The sequence below is a fragment of the Antennarius striatus genome, chromosome 21 (assembly GCF_040054535.1).
Source record: "Antennarius striatus isolate MH-2024 chromosome 21, ASM4005453v1, whole genome shotgun sequence".
NCBI lineage: Eukaryota > Metazoa > Chordata > Actinopteri > Lophiiformes > Antennariidae > Antennarius > Antennarius striatus.
The window spans coordinates 8,293,459-8,311,254 of NC_090796.1; the positions used below are offsets into that span (position 1 = coordinate 8,293,459).

The following is a 17,796-nucleotide window of genomic DNA, read 5'->3' on the forward strand; positions in this document are numbered from 1 at the left end:
TGGGACAACTTAACTAAGGTCAAAGAGGAACCTTTGTTTGGATTAGGATTGGAGTCATTTTAATATGTGAAGGAGGCCCTGTGTAGTGGGGAGGGGGGCCTTCATCAGGGAGGAGGCGGTATCTGCACTCCAAGTAGCTCATAGGCAAAGATGTTCCAGAAGATGGCAAAGAGGAGAAAAGTGATGAATGAGAAGACGATGACCCACCAGGAGCACTGTTTCTGCAGACTTTCCTCGTAGCTGCGTAGGATCAGCAGCCCCATGCTGATGCCAACCACGGCCCCCGACAGGTGAGCCATGAAGCTGGGCTGGGGTCCAGAGGAGGGCAGCGGTGGTGAGAAACGGAGCCAGACCGCACGGCCCACCTCTGAACTCACTGAACAAGAAGGATAAAAGAACAAGATGATAGAAATTTTAGAGGATTTGCTTTCTGGCAGGAGATTGATAAGAATAATGATAATATCATCTCTATTATAATCTTACAAGTGAGAACTATAGTTTGGCTGATACAAAAAATGGAAAAAGGAGAGAATGACTGGCGTGTTTCTCTCCAAATATAAAATCCATGCAGGAACACCTCTACAGATTTACACACTTATTTGTATGTTTAATTTTTACAAAGATATAAAAACAACAATTTCATTATTTACTGAGGCTTGATTGTGGTTTTCCAGAATGCAAGACTCCCAAAAATGCAAACATTTCTTGATACTTCAAGTATAAACGAACATGATCTTAGCTGTGGAGCTTCTGCTTGGTGGATTTGCTGTTTTCAGACAGTCATGTTGTTTCCAGCCTTTGCACTGAGATAAGCTAACAACTACTGGTTGTTGCTTGGTATTTAACATGTAGCTATGCAAATGGATTCAACCCACTCATCTTAGCCTCCTCTAGAATGTAAAATAAAGGAGCATGAGCAGAGCTGAATACCTGATGAGCGCCAACATCACTGACTGGATGGTGATTCTGTGATGGGATCATGTAAAGTAAATATTAAGGAAGCTTCCCATCATGCACTTAGGCAACAGACTTATGAACTGATGCCGTTTGTTAGATTTTACTTACATTTGTGACAATAAATTCATAATTATTGTAGTAAGTGTAGTAATCTATCTATCTATCTATCTATCTATCTATCTATCTATCTATCTATCTATCTATCTATCTATCTATCTATCTATCTATCTATCTATCTATCTATCTATCTATCTATCTATCTATCTATCTATCTATCTATCTATCTATCTATCTATCTATCTATCTAAAGACTTTTTTTCCATTTGCAATGCCTGGGACTGCAGTTAACTTTATATTAATGTGTACTCAGGACAGGACATTGTTGTAATGGTAACAGGAGATCACAGTAGGATTTAAAGCACTGTTACATTTGGGGAAAAAAAGCCACCAAATGTTATTTGCAATTGGTTTTTGCTGCTCTTCGATACTTTAATTAACACTATAGTACAAATGTCAATTTTCTATTATTTCAAAGATTGTGGCAGGTTTTATTCTACAGTAGAAGAATATCATATCCTAGCAGACTGGCTGCGTTCTCAGTCCAGGGGCAGCAGGCAAAGGACAGATGGAGGGAACATATTGCTCAGTAATGAAAGTCACAGTGTATCGGCGCTTGTAGGGAGAAAAAGGACAAGTAGTATGACTCAAAAGCTTTGAAAACAAAGCAATATGTCGGATCATGAAACCTCTCACTCTGAATAACCCACAAACACAGCCTCAGTAGCAAATGTGTCTCAGTTTTAAGAGATCTATAAACCCCCACTCAGATGATAATGCTTTGTTGAATAGTGAACAGGTGTGCGGTCTTTAAATATGTGGAAAATAAAAAACATACAAATACCCCCTATCAATCCAACCATAAAACCCAACATTAAGAGCAACAATAGAAACAGAGTGAAGCAGAAAACTTACTGCAAACCAGAGCCAGGATCATACGGAGCAGCTTGTATGGACAGCGCATCCCAGCCCAGTTCTGTAACACAGAGCCAGGACGTCTCATCAGGAGAAACAATCACACCAACATGCGTTTTACTCATGAGTCTATTAACAGTCAAGAAAGAAACAACTCAGCTTCTCCCTCTGGACATATTCATACCCAAAAGAAGAATCACATCCTTATGAGAGAGACATACAGAGTTTTACACCTGGCTGCTCCTCACTTACTGGTTCCAACCCGGTGGCGCCGTATTAATTAGGGCTGAGATAATTTAACAGAGGGGGAGAATGGGCCAATGAATAGCCCTTTTGATTCCCTAGGACCCTGATTTAGAAGAGCACATTTACTCTCCAGGCTGAGAAACTGTACCAATCACATCCCTCCATACTTTCTAGGCCACGGATGTGTGAGTATGACCTGGGACCACTGCTTTCTCTGAGCTGAAAAAGTATTAGTGGACACCATGCAAAATAAAGACAGACGGAAAGTATGAATAAAACCTAGTAAGACTATTTGTTGGGAGTGTTAGCTCATGCAGTGAAACTATATTTTTATTAATAAATGATTAAAATGATGGAGTGGGTGATCTGAGATGAGATGATGTGATGTTACAGCTCTCTGATGGGAGGGTTTGATGTTTTTGCTCTCTAGTTCTTCAGCCAAAGGACAGCAATGCATTTGATCTATTACAGATCTTGTATATCACACTGCTGACATTAACATGAAGAAGTGCTGAAGGAATTTGACATGTGTGATGTACAGACGACCATCCAGAGAATCAAAGAAAGAGCTTGCTGCCCAGGCAACATGAATATGATCACCCAGAAAGAGCCAAGAGCTCTTTTTCCTTTATAAATATCCAGATCTGCTCAAAGAAATGAAAGAAAACTTGAGATTCAGTTCTGATAGTCACACTGGAAACACCACTGAACCAGAAAATTAGTGCTGAGCAAAACGGATGATGACGCCTAATGACAGATGGGTTGGAATTTTCTGAGTTGAGTCAAGGGTTCAAGATCTCCTTTAGAAATAAACTATAAAAACTAATCAGAGCACACCTAAGACATGCCTTGAAGGATTCCCCAACAAAATACAGGCATCAAATGTAACAGAGCAAATAAACTGTCTGTTAGTTGCTGCAGTTCCACAGTGTTTGCTTTGGGCCCGTCAGCACACTTTGATTTCGATCCCTGCTGGCATCTCCACTACCCACAACGAACAGCAACATTAGTTAAAGTGATTCGTCAGATGTAACACTGCCTCGAGAGCTGAGCATAGTGTGGAAGGCATTTCACATATAAGACCTTGTGACAGAGGCCTAAAACATACTGAAGACTAGCTCTCAAGCTGCATGAAGGAAATTACCAAAATACTGTAAATGCTGTCTTATATACTAATTACATACAATAATGTAATAAAATTATTATAAATATCATGATTTTATCATAGGGGTAGCGACTCATCAAAAACATTCAACAAAATGATCTCCAAACAGGACAAATAGAATCTTCATAACACAACAATCACTGCTTGGCAGTAAAACCATTTATCATATTGATGTGATCCCACAGATGCAGAGAAAAAAACCCTCCACTAATGGTCTACTGGGAAAAATCTGAGCACATTAAAAAAAACAGCCGCACTGGGTGTTGACTGGAGTGTGTGGTATCTTCGTCTCACACCATGCAGACAGCCTTGACATTTTGGCTTCATTGAAAACTGCTTTCAGACATAACAAAGCAGGAGATAATGATGGCAGTTACCATGACGACATTGGCCAGATGTGCTGAGCACAGAGCATAGACCCCACCGGAGCCCCCCACCACGGGAGCACGCATGTCTGTGATGGACACTGTCAGCGAACCTGCAGAGTGTTAGGGATATAAGATGGACAGAACATGCAATGCAGAGAGAGAGAGAGAGAGAAAGAGAGAGATTATTTATTGTACAGGGGCATTAGTCACCTTACTCAACAAGTCACATTCCTCGGGGCATTTTTAAAACATTGCAAGTAAATTCTGCCCTCACAGAAGCTGCACAACACCAGTTGACATTTTTATGAGTGTCTACACCACAGGTCACACACATGAATGTGACGTATAGTGTACAGGCTGTAGGCAAAGATCAACAACAACAAAAAATAAATAAATGGGGTAATCTAAATTTAAATAGTACAGCTAATAATCCTCTCCAAAGTAAGTAAGACCGGTAATGTGTGCTCAGAAGCTGTTTTCTGTTACATCTGGGGGTAGATTATAATCCTGGACACACGAAGAAACAGTAATCAGGAGACCAAAATTGCTGCTTAAAAAATAGTGATAGTCATGAAGTGAAAAGTGACCAGTAAAAGTAAACTGATCTACATCCACCTGTAATCACTCTCAACACTGATCTATACGAACAATTATGGATCTTTAAGATGTCTCTAACTACTGTGGTGAGCTAGACCTCAATAGACTTTAGAATAACAATAATCACTATGAACGCTGCCCTGGCCTGGCCTGTGTGACAAAACTCAACGGGAGTTTGAGGAAACAGTCAATCAAGTGCAAACTCACACAGTCTTGAGAAAGGATATAAAGTGAGAACACGTGTGTTGGAGGAAGACAGAAAGGCCTTTAAACAGCAATCTGTTTGGGAATGAACTGTAGCCTTATGTATACATAGGTATAGGTATACATATTTGAGAAATAAGCAGTAATAGCAATTTATATTTCTAGATTTCTCAAAGAAATCTAAAAATCTATTTGTGCCATCCTGTGTTTCAACATTTAATGATTTCCACTAGAAAATGTGTTTCTTCCCCCCCCTCCGTAGATTTAAGTAGGTGTAAATGATGATGTCGGCTGCTCTGAATTTTCACACACAGGATGTAACACAGATTAAAATCTTGGATGGACTCGTTTCCATTGTTGTGCAGGAAATATCTCAGTGTGTTCGTGCTACAAATATACCAAACAAATTCAAACCAAAAGCTGCTTTGAAATGGATCAAAGCATTTAAAGCTATGCAGTACAGTTCACCTGCCGTTGCATTAACGGCAGCGCTGACTGACATGATGAAGTGGGACAGAATTGTGAGCGGAGGAAATCACAGTGGCAGTCGGGAGGACAGCGTCAGACACTGTTAATTATGGAAAAGAGCTGATAAGGGAAGCGGAGAGGGCTGATAAAACAAAACAGCCTCTTTTCAATCACGGAGTTGTGATCTCAGATCTATAATGCATGATGTAGCATTCATATTGTGAGAGTGTGTGTTTGTGTGTGTGCCTCGTTGGACTGCATAGAGTAAACATTGTCTCTAAGAACGCCTCGTCAGCTAACAGTGGCAGTGATGATGATGGAAAGACAGATGGTAATCACCCCGTATTCCTGACTCATTCATTTCTTCTCGATCTGACACCTATGGGCTATTTAATGTGGATTTATGGGGCATGTGAAGGTTGGCGTGTCAGCTACAGATTTGAGGAGAATCACAGTGCCCCATTTTTAGCAGTTCCACCAAATTGCAATTACACACTGTAGCATACAGTATGTGGTCTCTGATCTCTTCAAAGTAAAAAGAAAAAAGAATTTATGCAACTTCAGCAGCATCAACATCTGAGTTTCTCACAGATTCACAACTTTTATTCATTTAACTTCAGTACAGAGAAACATTAGTAATACTGCTTTTTACCTCTGGATTTAGGACAATGAAGCAATAAAATGTAATTCATTTATTTCATACTGTAGCCAGATGATGTGAATTATAATCTTTTTCTTCTTTATATCATAGGGTTGCCCTTGTCCATCCATCCTTTGGCGTTCTGGTGCATTTACATTGTTCCTTTGGGGAATATCTACGTCCTTACCCACTAAATTCTCCACTCTCTTCGCCAGGTAGTCATTAACTCTGTTTCTAACAGTCCAGTTACCTTTTGGAGTGAGTTTTTCTACGGCTGACCATAAGCTTAAAGTGAAGGAAATGAACAAAATCAATAGCATTGTACAATTAAAACAGTTTAATCTCAGCATTTGAGGGAAACAACAGGGATCCACTTTCCTCCTGACAGGGATGCTGACATCTGTAGATGAGGAAGACGAGACAACCTGAGACCTCCAGCTCAGAGGTAAAACTGGACCAGAGGGAGGAAACAAGCTGCTCCCTCTGCTGTAGTCAGATGCTCCTGAATACAGTATGCTATGTGAAGGACCTGTCACTTGGGTTGTTCTACACTGGAGGATATAGGATTTAGGATTCTCACATCAGTTGGAGCTGAGATCAGAGGCGTCTCATAATTTCAGTATCTTGTAGACACATTCCATCCCAGACAGATGATTGACTGTTAATATACTGAATTGATCAGGAACATCCTCCACTCTTTTGATGTGCTTGTAACATCTATAAGTGCACAGCAGTGGAGACAGTAAAAGTCAACTATGCACAGAGAGCTATATTGCAATATAATCCCTGACAGTTCAGAGAACCGAGCCTCACTCAAACTATATTTTCTACATAAAACTCAAGGCTGCCCTTAAGATGTGGGTCAACTTAGTGTTTTTCAGTCTCTCCAAGATACAGGAAGGGATGGAAGGCTGATCCAAGGCCAGAGTTTGTCAGTGCCTGAGGCTGTACCTCTATGAAGTCATTCCAGTGGAGGCTGCGACAGAGCCAGTAAATGCAAAAAAAAAAAATACCCCAAACAAACAACTCTCTAATCCCTGTAAAATATGGCTCTGCACAAACACATGTATACCTGATGCTTTTCAGCATCTGCTTTCAAGAGTTTTAGCCCATGGGATGTTGAATCAAAACGCCGACTCTTTAAAGTCTGACACTGCTGTTTAGATTTTCAATGTTGTTGATTTTATTGGTTTAAATGTAGAGGAGGAGCAATGCACAAATCCAACAAGTGATGTTTTTGGATCAGCACATATAATATACGATGATATATTATTAATAATAAATCAGCTATCCCCTGCAGGAGTATGGATATATGTGAATCTCCACGTTAAGAGGATATTGTTCAGGTTACAGCACTGTAACTTCACAGCCACTCTAGTTTATTGATCTATTCAGTATTGGAATCTGACAAGTGAACATTGTCCTTTTTCAGCCCGCTAGTCCAGTAGAAGGAACGTCTTGTCTACATAAATGTATGTGAACATGTTTAATTGGAAACAATTTCAGAGTTGTTTAGGATTGTCATCCTGAATCTTCCAGTTTATAAAACTCTGAAGACGTGCCAGTGAGGGTCTTCCCAGTGATGCTTTGGTGTTGTTACCTTTTAGTCTGGGGTTGCTTTATTTCTACATGCTTTTCTCTAACGCATCTATCCTGTGTGCATTCAATCTTGTGGCCCTGCACGGAAATGTGCTACAGTCAGCAGTCTTGCAGTCACAAGGCTGCTTCTGTTGCTTAATAAACTGAGGAAATGCCTGATCAGATTTATTTACTGAGCACAAATAAGAAGAGCAAGAGATTGATAGAAAGAACCAGTGCATGAGGAATAGTGATAGAGGAGCTACACTATGAGAGTGCAATCATGCAAAGAGAATTACAAGCTCTTCGTCCCAGTGAGAGTCTGTCATGGTTACAATATTCTTCAGCTAAATTACAAAACAATAACTTGGGCTTCCATTTCTGTAACATAGACTGTACTATATGCAGACATTTCCTTAAAAAACTCTAATGTATATGTTTATTCAGCAGTAATTTCTCTCAACAAGTTATCAGTCAAAGTATTTGAGGACTTGTTATTCTTTTTAAATCAAATCCTCTTAAAGACTATGTGATGGCATCATTATTCTGAATTTCCAACCAGAGTTAATACTCATTCACTAATAATGATATACATATCTACGATATTTATATTAGATATTTTCATAGAAGCCTATATGATATAATTAAGACCTTCAAAATGCTCAGTTTTGTCAGACCATCAGAGAGAGCTCTTCAAATCTCGTCAACAAGGAGAACCGAATTGGTGAACGTGTCAGTGTTACATCTAATATTTGACTTCATCAGTTCATCAGTTGTAGATTTATTCTGCTGCAGCAGACTATTTGAACAATCATTTCATATTTACCCAATGGTACACGATGGGGTTCAGATATGTAATTTTTGAAGGCAACTTGTTCTAGCTTTAGCACATGAGCAGACCATCTTTTGTACACTTCACAGTTAGTTCAAAAGCTCATAGCTTCAAATATCGTTCAACGGAGAGGTGTCCTTTTCAAAACCTCATTTCAACTTTAACCGCCGGGCTGAGGGAGCTATATTAAAGATATTTTCCACCTGGGAGGGAGATGGAAAACTCTGTGTCATCCAGACAGAAAGAGATAACAGAAATATCACCTTTGCCATGGATGCTTTCCTTAAATTGGAGCACAATAACTTGAACCAAATATAACATCTTTGTCCATCTCCTCATGTCATGGTGGGAAACTCTTTAGAGGATGAGAAGGGAAAGACGGTGTCTTAACAGTTTTGCTTATCTGCAGTTTCAAACTGTGAGGAGCATCCGAACTGTCAGCATCCTCAAAGCGACTAATCACAGCTCACCTCCGCTCCTGCACCGCAGTAAACGGAGATCCTTAGATGAACAACTTCAATAAGGAAACACACCTCCAGAGTCACAAAACAAGCAGAACATGTCTTGTCTACAGAACAGATTATAAAAAAGCATCAGTGTCAAACTCGGACTCAGAGGAAATTATACAATTCATAAATTTCACAGTGTGTAAACGCCACCACTGTAACTATGCTTTACCCTTGGGTTTCATTTGATATTGATTCTGTTTATTCCTTGTCCAAGTTTGCCACATGGGAAAATCTGATAATATTTATTTCCCCCCAGAGCTGCAGGGGGTATCGAGAAAAATCAATTCTCTCCCTAAGTCACATCCTTAGAAGTGCTGAGAGGAGAAAGTTAAATGTTTAATTACATCTGATTCAAGGCGAGTATGTGTATGTGTGTGTCTGTCCGTGTGTGTGTGTGTATGATCGTGAGTATAACTAGAGGAAAATAGACAAAACGTAGAGATTTACGACCGTATGGCCGGGTATGCCCGACGCTCCTGAAGTTGTTTATGACAAAAGAAGAGATCTAAAACAAAAAAATTAATCTGTCATGATGGAACCATCATTCACTACTACTAAGAAATAAACAGGTGTCCTTGGATGGCTGGAAAACCTTCAATAAAAAAAGCATGAAATCACTTCCTGTGCTGAAGGTTATAAAGCCACGGTGATGGATGTGGTGAAGGCGTTGTACTTTTTCCTCAGAGGACCTTGAACTAATCACTGACGTAAATGAAATAAAAACCAAGCAGAGGAATGGGATCCTCTCTGACTCCCACAGCATTCCACAGCAAATATTTCTTCTCTCTCTATACTGGCTTTACATAGAAGATGCAAACAGACATCCATAAAAACAGACCACACAAACTGGATACCTTAGACTGCATTACATTTGAATTATTCGTCATTCTCTGTGTTGTTATCAGAAAAGCTGCAGGGGGTGGTTGTAGAGGAAGTGAGCTCTGTGCCACCTAGGAAGAGTTCACTGTGGTGTCGGATGGAGGGGAGGGCTGGGAATTACCATAATCACGATGGCAGCCGCTGCAACATACCAAGGTCACCCTGCCTCTTCAGTTCAGCACCGGGGGAGAAAATCAGAAACACACAACTGGTCGACTCAGTGCTACACCAGCACCACGGTTCGCACAGACGCAGCTGCTCACAGCTAAACTTGGTTAACAAGTGAGAAATCTGACTTCGTGCACTGACTTAGCATTATCACAATCACATACTCCACATCACACCACAAAAATGGGCTCTCTTGATGCGTTGAGAAAGAAATAATTGGTATTCAGGTGGAAATAGTACCGCAAGGACAACCCCTGAGCTATCACAGTGATAAAAACACCTCTGCCGGGGACAAGCCGTCCCAAATTCACCCCCGGTCGTTCATAATATAGTTAAATATCTGTACACCGGTGCTAGACAGGATTCACAGCCAAAGACTCTTCACTGATGCTTTCTGTCTCCTATTCTGGTCCATATTGTCATTTTATCTACATCTCTCCCTCATTAACTGAGTTTAATTGCTGGTGCAGTCTGAAGGTGCAGCAGTGTCGGTTTATCTGAAAAAACTCCAAGTTTGGCAAAAAAGAAATAAAATCCCACAACCATCTGTTTGGAGTCAAGGTTTCTTGAGCATCACTGTGAATCAATGTTTTTAAATGAAAGCATTCATGCTGTTTTGAAATCCTCAAACAGCCAAATTGGACTGTAATTTAAAGCACAATCTACTCTAAAGTATCACAAAGTTTCATAATGCACTTAAAATAACAAAACTCTTTCAACCCACATGTTTACCAGTTTATCCTGAGTTTCCATTCAAGAGGATGAACTCATGGACCGAGAGAGTCCATAAATAATGGCTGAGAGCTGTAGGTATTGTTTTGCAAGCTCAGAACAAAATGTTCACATTCTGGTCATGATGGATTTTCAATCAGCTGTCTGAGTGTAACTAAAAACTTTGAAAGAAAGAAAAAAAGTCATTCTGTTTCCAATTTAGAAAACTAGAACTAAAGCTGTTTTTATCTTTTTTTCTTTTACACAGTTGAATTTATTGATTCATCAACTCAACTCATTTGGTGTATTTCGTGGCCTTTGGGCTTCTCATCTGAAAAAAAAAATTAATTGCAGCTTTTGTGCCTCGAATGAGATAAAAAAAGCAAAAATGGTGACGAACAAAGTCAATCTTTGGTGCACACATCTTGCATTTACTGGCTGTATAGAAACAAACTGACCCAACTTAAATATGTTGCAGTCTGCTTTTGAAAAGCATCGATCAGTTACCCAACATGAGATGGAGCTGGTAACAACAAACCTCATGTCATGAAGAGGCAGAATATTAGTTTGGTAGAATACAGGGTTGATCATCCAGATGAATTAGGACTACCAAAGCAGGAAGCAGAGATTCAACACCACAACTGTCCTGCCCAAACCACAACAGCATCAATCAGCGGCTGACAGATTAAACATTACATAAGACTTGGCGTGCTGCTTTTAAGTAATGACAGCATCAACTGGATCATCAACAAGGAGGGTTTACTGACACACAGTCATTTATCACATTTCTATTACAGTTTTCCAACAGGCTGCGTCTCCTCCTCTTGGCTGAGGACACCAGTGGACAGTGTGAGCAGCAGCCTCCAAACAATGATGGCTTTATTACACTCAACTCTGGGATGTGAAAATCTTCCTTCACTAGAACATAAGCTCCCACATAAGGTGAGGAGGCATTCACCTCCTGACGGACTCAGTGACATTAAACCTTTAGTAAGGTAAATAAATTGCATAAGGGAGCCCTTTTTTATGTCTTAATTTATCCAGTGACATGAAATATATACGTTTTAGACGTGTTGTTGAAGGAAAATACATTAAACTTTTTCTTTTGCTATGAGATTTCATAGGCATGAGTGGAAATACTAGAATAAAGCTCCAATATCTCACACAGTTGAAACTATTTCTACAGAATGAACTAGCAACCACCCAGGGGTGAGATGAGATGTCTGTCTTAAGAAATTAGTATTAATTCACATATTAGGCTTCAGTATTTTCCTCCACTTGTTTTTTGTATTTTTATTGCACTCTGTATGTATTTTTTCTAAATGCCATCTGGAGACAAACATTATGAAATTAATATATTTGTGGAATAGTTCGCCGCAGTCAGTATGTCTACAGACAGTCATTTAAAATAAGAAATTATACTATTTATTCCATATATATATATATATGTATTAACACATACACACACACACACACACACACACACACACACACACACACACACACACACACACACACACACACACACACACACACACACACACACACACACACACACACACACACACACACACACACACATATACAGTATAGTATAATTAAATTGTCTCAAATATAAGGTGTTCAGATAGGGAGACACCAATTGGCTCACACATGTCTACAAAATACAATACCTGAAAATTTTTTTTGTTCTAACAGAAAATGATGTTCTGAAACACATTAACAAGCTGAAGGAGTTGTTGGCCCCAGGAAAGGAAGCAGGGAAGATGGAAAAAAAAAAAAGGGCAGCAAATGTGGAAAGGGGATCCCTACTTCTTTCATGTGGAGCTGGTCTGAAATGCTGAACATGACTCTACATTTTATATTCGTCTCATCAGCATGGTTTGAAATTTCCTATTTGGGAACAAGAGGAATCCTTAGCCACAGTTAGTGCAGCAGTGAAGGATAACTGATCAAAGAGAGGAAGAACAAGTTCCTTTTGTCTGCACACAGCTAAGAACGGAACGTACAGTCACAGTCAGTGTGTCATATAATATTATAGATAGATAGATAGCTAGATAGATAGATAGATAGATAGATAGATAGATAGATAGATAGATAGATAGATAGATAGATAGATAGATAGATAGATAGATAGATAGATAGATAGATAGATAGATAGATAGATAGATAGATAGATAGATAGATAGATAGATAGATAGATAGATAGATAGATAGATAGATAGATAGATAGATAGATAGATAGATAGATAGATAGATAGATAGACGTTTGGTTTTGAAGGGAAGCCCTGCAGTGAAGGAATTGTTCAGTTTTTGAGCTGCAGCCAGGAAAGCAAAACGTGTGCAAGTGTTGACAGTCTTGGAAAACGTTATAGAACCCATAGTCGAGTAATCTACGTGCAATTTATAACATCCTCAAGCAATTAAAGGGTACAAGACTAGGGGAAAACTGGCAGAGGGCTAAGTGACGTCTACACACACACACACACGCACACTGAGGCATGCATATTGCAGTCACTTTAAGAGAAGAGGTGTTGCAGCGGTCAGTACCATTGTCTCAATGGTTAGTGGGCTGCCCTGTGTGGAATTTGCATGACATCCTGCTTCAGATTTATTAAGTTGCCATACACTAAATGAGAAATCTCTCTCTATATATATCAATGCCATCCTCACCACCACTGTGCCTGACTGCACATGGTGTGTCTTCTGAAAATCTCCTGCTGTGCTCAAAGCAAAGATAGCTCAGTTCTTCATCACAGCTCAGGAAGAATTTTGTCTTCTCTTCCATGTTTGTCAGGCTAAAACCCTGAACCTTCAAATCAACCAAGTGTTGACACAAATATTTATGTTGATTTAGTTTATACTGATTTAAATGTAGTGAAATTTAAATGTAATTCCAGATCGTTACGCACAGCTTCAGCTTGTACCGTACCGCTTCATCACGCACGATGCCACGTAATTCAAACACGGAAATCCTAATGAATGCAGTTCATCTCCTGGCTCTGGGGGACAGACATTACCTCGCTACGTTCAGGCTGCAGTTCAGATCTCCAAACAGCATCTCATACTGCACTCAGGCTGACTCCCCTGAGAGAGACCCTGCACTACTCTCCCACTTTTCTCCCCATGATCATTTGCTTTGCTCCCTCTCTTTCTTTCTCTGTCATCATAACTAAAATAAAGCAAAGCTACAATAATTCATGAATGTTAAGAGTGTGTATGCAGGTGGGTATGGGGGACCGAGGGCATGACTACTGCAGAGGCGCCTCAGCTTTAACTCCATTTTCTCACTGCATGTGAAGAGAGAAGATGTGAATGTGGATTTTAAGCACAGAATGGAACCAAAAAAAAAAATAACTGGAACTCAATACGAATTTATCACATTGCTCTTGACAGTAATCAAATGATTTAGTAATGGTTGGTGAGAGATTTAAAAGATCCCAGACTGGAGTAGTTCCCAGTGAAGATGAAAGGAAGAAGAGGGTTTACGCAGCTGTATTGATACAACTTCTGAAATTACGGTTGAAGAGGAAAAGAACTACAACAACAACATCCACCAATCAGAGTGGATTTAAAAATTCCAATCTGCAAACTGACTCAGAGGAGGATGAGAATTAATGAGGTTTCTCATTGAGGACTTGAGCACTGTGGATCTCTGGGTATGCTAACTCGCTTGTATTTGGCCATGTGGTTTTCTTTCTTCTTCTTTCAAATGTCTAACTGGGTGGGTTGGATTTATTAAAATCATGAAATTGGTCTACTTATGGACGTCAGCTCGAGGTCTAGAGCCAAACTAATTCAGTCTTGCCGGAGGGGCATTGGGTGTTTCGTCGAAAAGAAACACCAGAAATTTAATTTGAAAAGAAAAGCACATTCCCTATCTTACTACAAACCAAATACTTAGTAACAAAAACTTTAAAAGTTATGTACAACATTTCAGCTCATAATGGCACCATGGATATCTGGTGTTGAGAACGTCATTTCACAACCAAACTGTAAATCCTGTCATAAATAAATTAAATATGCTCAATAATATGAGTATAATCAACAAATGTGAACAACACTCACCAGCCAGTACTCCTGCCATGTAAAGCAGACTTATCCGTAAGATGCCGTGGACCATCTCCAAAGGAACGCCAATCATCAGCTGCAGTAGAGCGTTGAAGCCCAGCTGCTCCAAACTGAGGACAGAACACAGAAGGAACAAAAGACTTAAAGGACAGCGCTTGTCCCTCCCTCCCTTCAAGGTTCAGCATCAGCAAACAGGTGTGAAGTGAAACGGTCAACATGTGATAAATGGAGGCTTGTACCCAACATGCATGAACATGTAGCTGAAGAAACGCCAGACTTGTGCCCGGTGACCAGGATGGTAGACCAGAGGGCTCTTCATGAAGTCAGGCTGATACGTCTGCAGCACCCACTTGTTTAGCATGATGCCGTAGCACATGAACACGATAATCTGCAACACAAACACAAACGACACAAAATCCTTTATGCTCGGAGCAAATTGCTGGTCTAGAGGCGAAAGGTGTGCCACAAACTAAACGTTGTGCTTTATGATTGTCTTTCTGTACTCCTTAGCTGATGCTTATTAGACTCATGGAGATAATTACCATCCAGGGGGAAAAGGAACACATCTGGTTCAAATCCATTAAATTCTTTTCATAAAATAATGACTCATTGTCTCTGTGAATTAAAATGAATGTGAACCATTATTATCACATTCTCTTTGTCATTACAGACCATTCAGCTCCATTTGGAGGCATTATAAGAGCACTTGGCTTTCTTTGCTCTGAATTATGAAGATTTCAGATGAAAAGGTTGAAGGTTTCTTACGAAGCTGTGGCGTATTTTCAGTTTAATCCATAAGCATTTAACTGGGGCTCCAGCATGTGTGTGTGTGTGTGTGTGTGTGTGTGAGTGCGTGCGTGCGTGTGTGTGTGTGTGTGTGTGTGTGTGTGTGTTTTGGGGGGTTATTAGTGGTATTTTTTGCCCCAAATGGACATAATAGGTCATTTAATGCCACAGTGGAGGCTGGGGTATTCGCTGATCTGGTTTTCAAGTTTTAAAATCAGTCTTTGAAAAAAGAAGATCCCTGCATGTAGGCTGACTGCAGGTTTCAGCTTGGAGGAATGGCATTAAATGCACTCACTAAGCCCCTGACTCCCAAATGGGTTACCAGCTCATATCGAGTTAAAGCGAATGATCAAAGCTGGAAAATCTTTTTAGAGGGTCTGCAGTGAACAACTGAGCAGAAGGAACAGTCTTAAGTCGGTGATGCGGTTTAGTAGGGGATATTTTTTGGAATATCTGAATTATTCAGTGTTGGACAAGTCCATAACATCATCTCTTAAACCTCACCTGGACGATGGTGACGATGGCAATGAAGACCGGTGGGGGACACAGGCGGTTCTGGTGGAAGTACCAGCGTCGGTCCGTTTCGCATGGCAGGATCTCATAGGCCACATAGCGCACAAAGCGTTTGTACAGACCCAGGCCCGTCTCGTCCAGCAGGATCTCCCTCTGCAGCGTGCGGCGGCCATTGGCGATGGCTCGTCTGAAACTGCTGGAGCGTTTGCTGCTCATCTGAGGTGAGGAGGAAATATAATTTCACTTTATAAAATAATTCAAACTTTTGAGAAAAATTGCATTTTGGATTGAATTCTGTTACTTTGAACAAAGCCACTTTTTCCAGTCATAAAAGCTGATTTAGTTGCAAGTTGTACATCAGACACATAAGAGAGGCATCAGCATTCTCATTTATCTTTCAGGGAGAGGAAGCAAATCAGCGTATATCCAGCCTTGGTTTTCTTTCCCACTGATTTTATGCCTTTACTGGGAGAAGCCAGTCCCCAGTGGTTTGATGATATTGTTGTCAGTGGCTGGAGGCCAGCCCTCCAGGATCAGTAGGTCTAATCATCCCCTGCTGCTTCATTTTTTCTTCCTGGAATTTAATCCATTACCTTCTACATGATAAGTAGATTAAATTTAAGTAAAGAAGGGTAACATCTTTTCATATAATCTGAGGGAAGCTCATCAGCGTTAATAATAATCCTACTGATTTTACCAAGGAAAGCATGACATTTTGGGTAAGTTCTACTTTTGTCATCAAATATACAAACCAGAGGGTGGAGAAACTTTCTTTATTGACATCTTTGTTCACAACTATCACACACATATTTTCATCCAAAACAGATTTTATTGTTGTTTGAAACAGAGATAAAATACAGATGCTAATGTTTTTACTACTTTACGGCCACATTTACCGGAAATGTTTTAGCAAAAATGGAAACAGTTGGGTTTTTTTTGTATTTTTAAAAAAAGTCTGCATTCACAAAGTATTGCTGCAGTTTGACTGGCAGATCAGAATAAGAGTGAGAATTTATTGAGGACCAGGAGTGTGTGTTAAGCCTTTTGTTTCCTCCCTCAATGACAGCAGGTAGAATCAGAGCTCTCTGTATCTGATTCTCTGGAAATGCATGAAGTTTGTTGTTTATGGGTAAAACTGTTGTCGCCCCTTAAATGAATGAATGTGATTATTTTACATATCAAAGGCATGTTATACATGTTGCTTTATATATTATGTGTTGTAATGGATTAGGACTTTAATTTAAACAGAATGTACGTGTGACAGCAGGCAGAGTTGATTGTGACTCAGATATCACAACAAATGGGCTCTTGAAGTGGGTTTACCCTTGAAAAGAAAATCTAAGTTAAAAGGAGCTGGTCCATTCCAAAGGAAAAAAAAAATCTGTGCGTGTGTGTGTGCGTGTGTGTGCGTGTGTGTGTGTGTGTGTGTGTGTGTGTGTGTGTGTGTGTGTGTGTGTATTCAGTTGCGTGTCTGTATTTATGTTATCACAGGCTCCAGGTCTGCTGAGCGAGCAGCAGCTCTGCAACAGCCTACAGGCCAGCAGGACCAGCTCTTGATAAGTTCTTTAATAGAGGCTTAGCATGAAAACTATCCTAATGCCACTATTTTGACAGCCGAGGAGGAGAAACGTCAGGATAAAGGAGAGTTCTTTTCTGTTGGAGTATCCACTGAAAATACTGAGGGACCGGTTCCCCACAGCAGGGATGAATCCTTCAGAGTCAATATCTGCATTTCCTCATAGACAGCGAGAGCACATGCTGCAGGTAAAGATTTATTTAAGGGCTGATGCTCAGCGGTAATGCCAGATGCCTGAAGTCTCTGGGGTAGTTAGAACAATGCAGCTCATTTGAAGACAATTGGATTACTTAGCATAAAAACAAGCATTTTGATATGACACTTCACATCAACAGACACTGTTGTTACCACTATAATTGTACAACAGCAGATCACATGTGTAAGTTTCTCTCACGGTAACCTCAGATATTACAGCAGGTTTATTTGTAGAATACTGAAACCGCAAGAGGCAGACTGTTGGAAGTATAACGCCAAAGTACACCATTTATAATTCATTAACCAGGTCCTGCTGCTTCAAGTCTCCCTATATTGGACACAGCGAGGGACACAGTGAAAG

General features: G+C 40.1%; 1 protein-coding gene across 2 annotated transcripts in view; it reads right to left on the reverse strand.

Moving 5' to 3' along the window:
- The window catches only part of rhbdl1 (rhomboid, veinlet-like 1 (Drosophila)), a 30,556-nt gene continuing 12,760 nt past the window's right edge, over positions 1-17,796 (reverse strand). For both annotated transcript variants that reach the window (XM_068305899.1, XM_068305898.1), the window contains exons 3-8: positions 15,656-15,880; positions 14,605-14,753; positions 14,363-14,475; positions 3,718-3,818; positions 1,930-1,990; positions 1-376 (exon numbers count right to left, since the gene is read on the reverse strand). In XM_068305899.1, the coding sequence (XP_068162000.1) occupies positions 105-376; positions 1,930-1,990; positions 3,718-3,818; positions 14,363-14,475; positions 14,605-14,753; positions 15,656-15,880 (921 nt within the window). In that variant the 3' untranslated portion in view covers positions 1-104. The remainder of the gene's footprint in view (positions 377-1,929; positions 1,991-3,717; positions 3,819-14,362; positions 14,476-14,604; positions 14,754-15,655; positions 15,881-17,796) is intronic.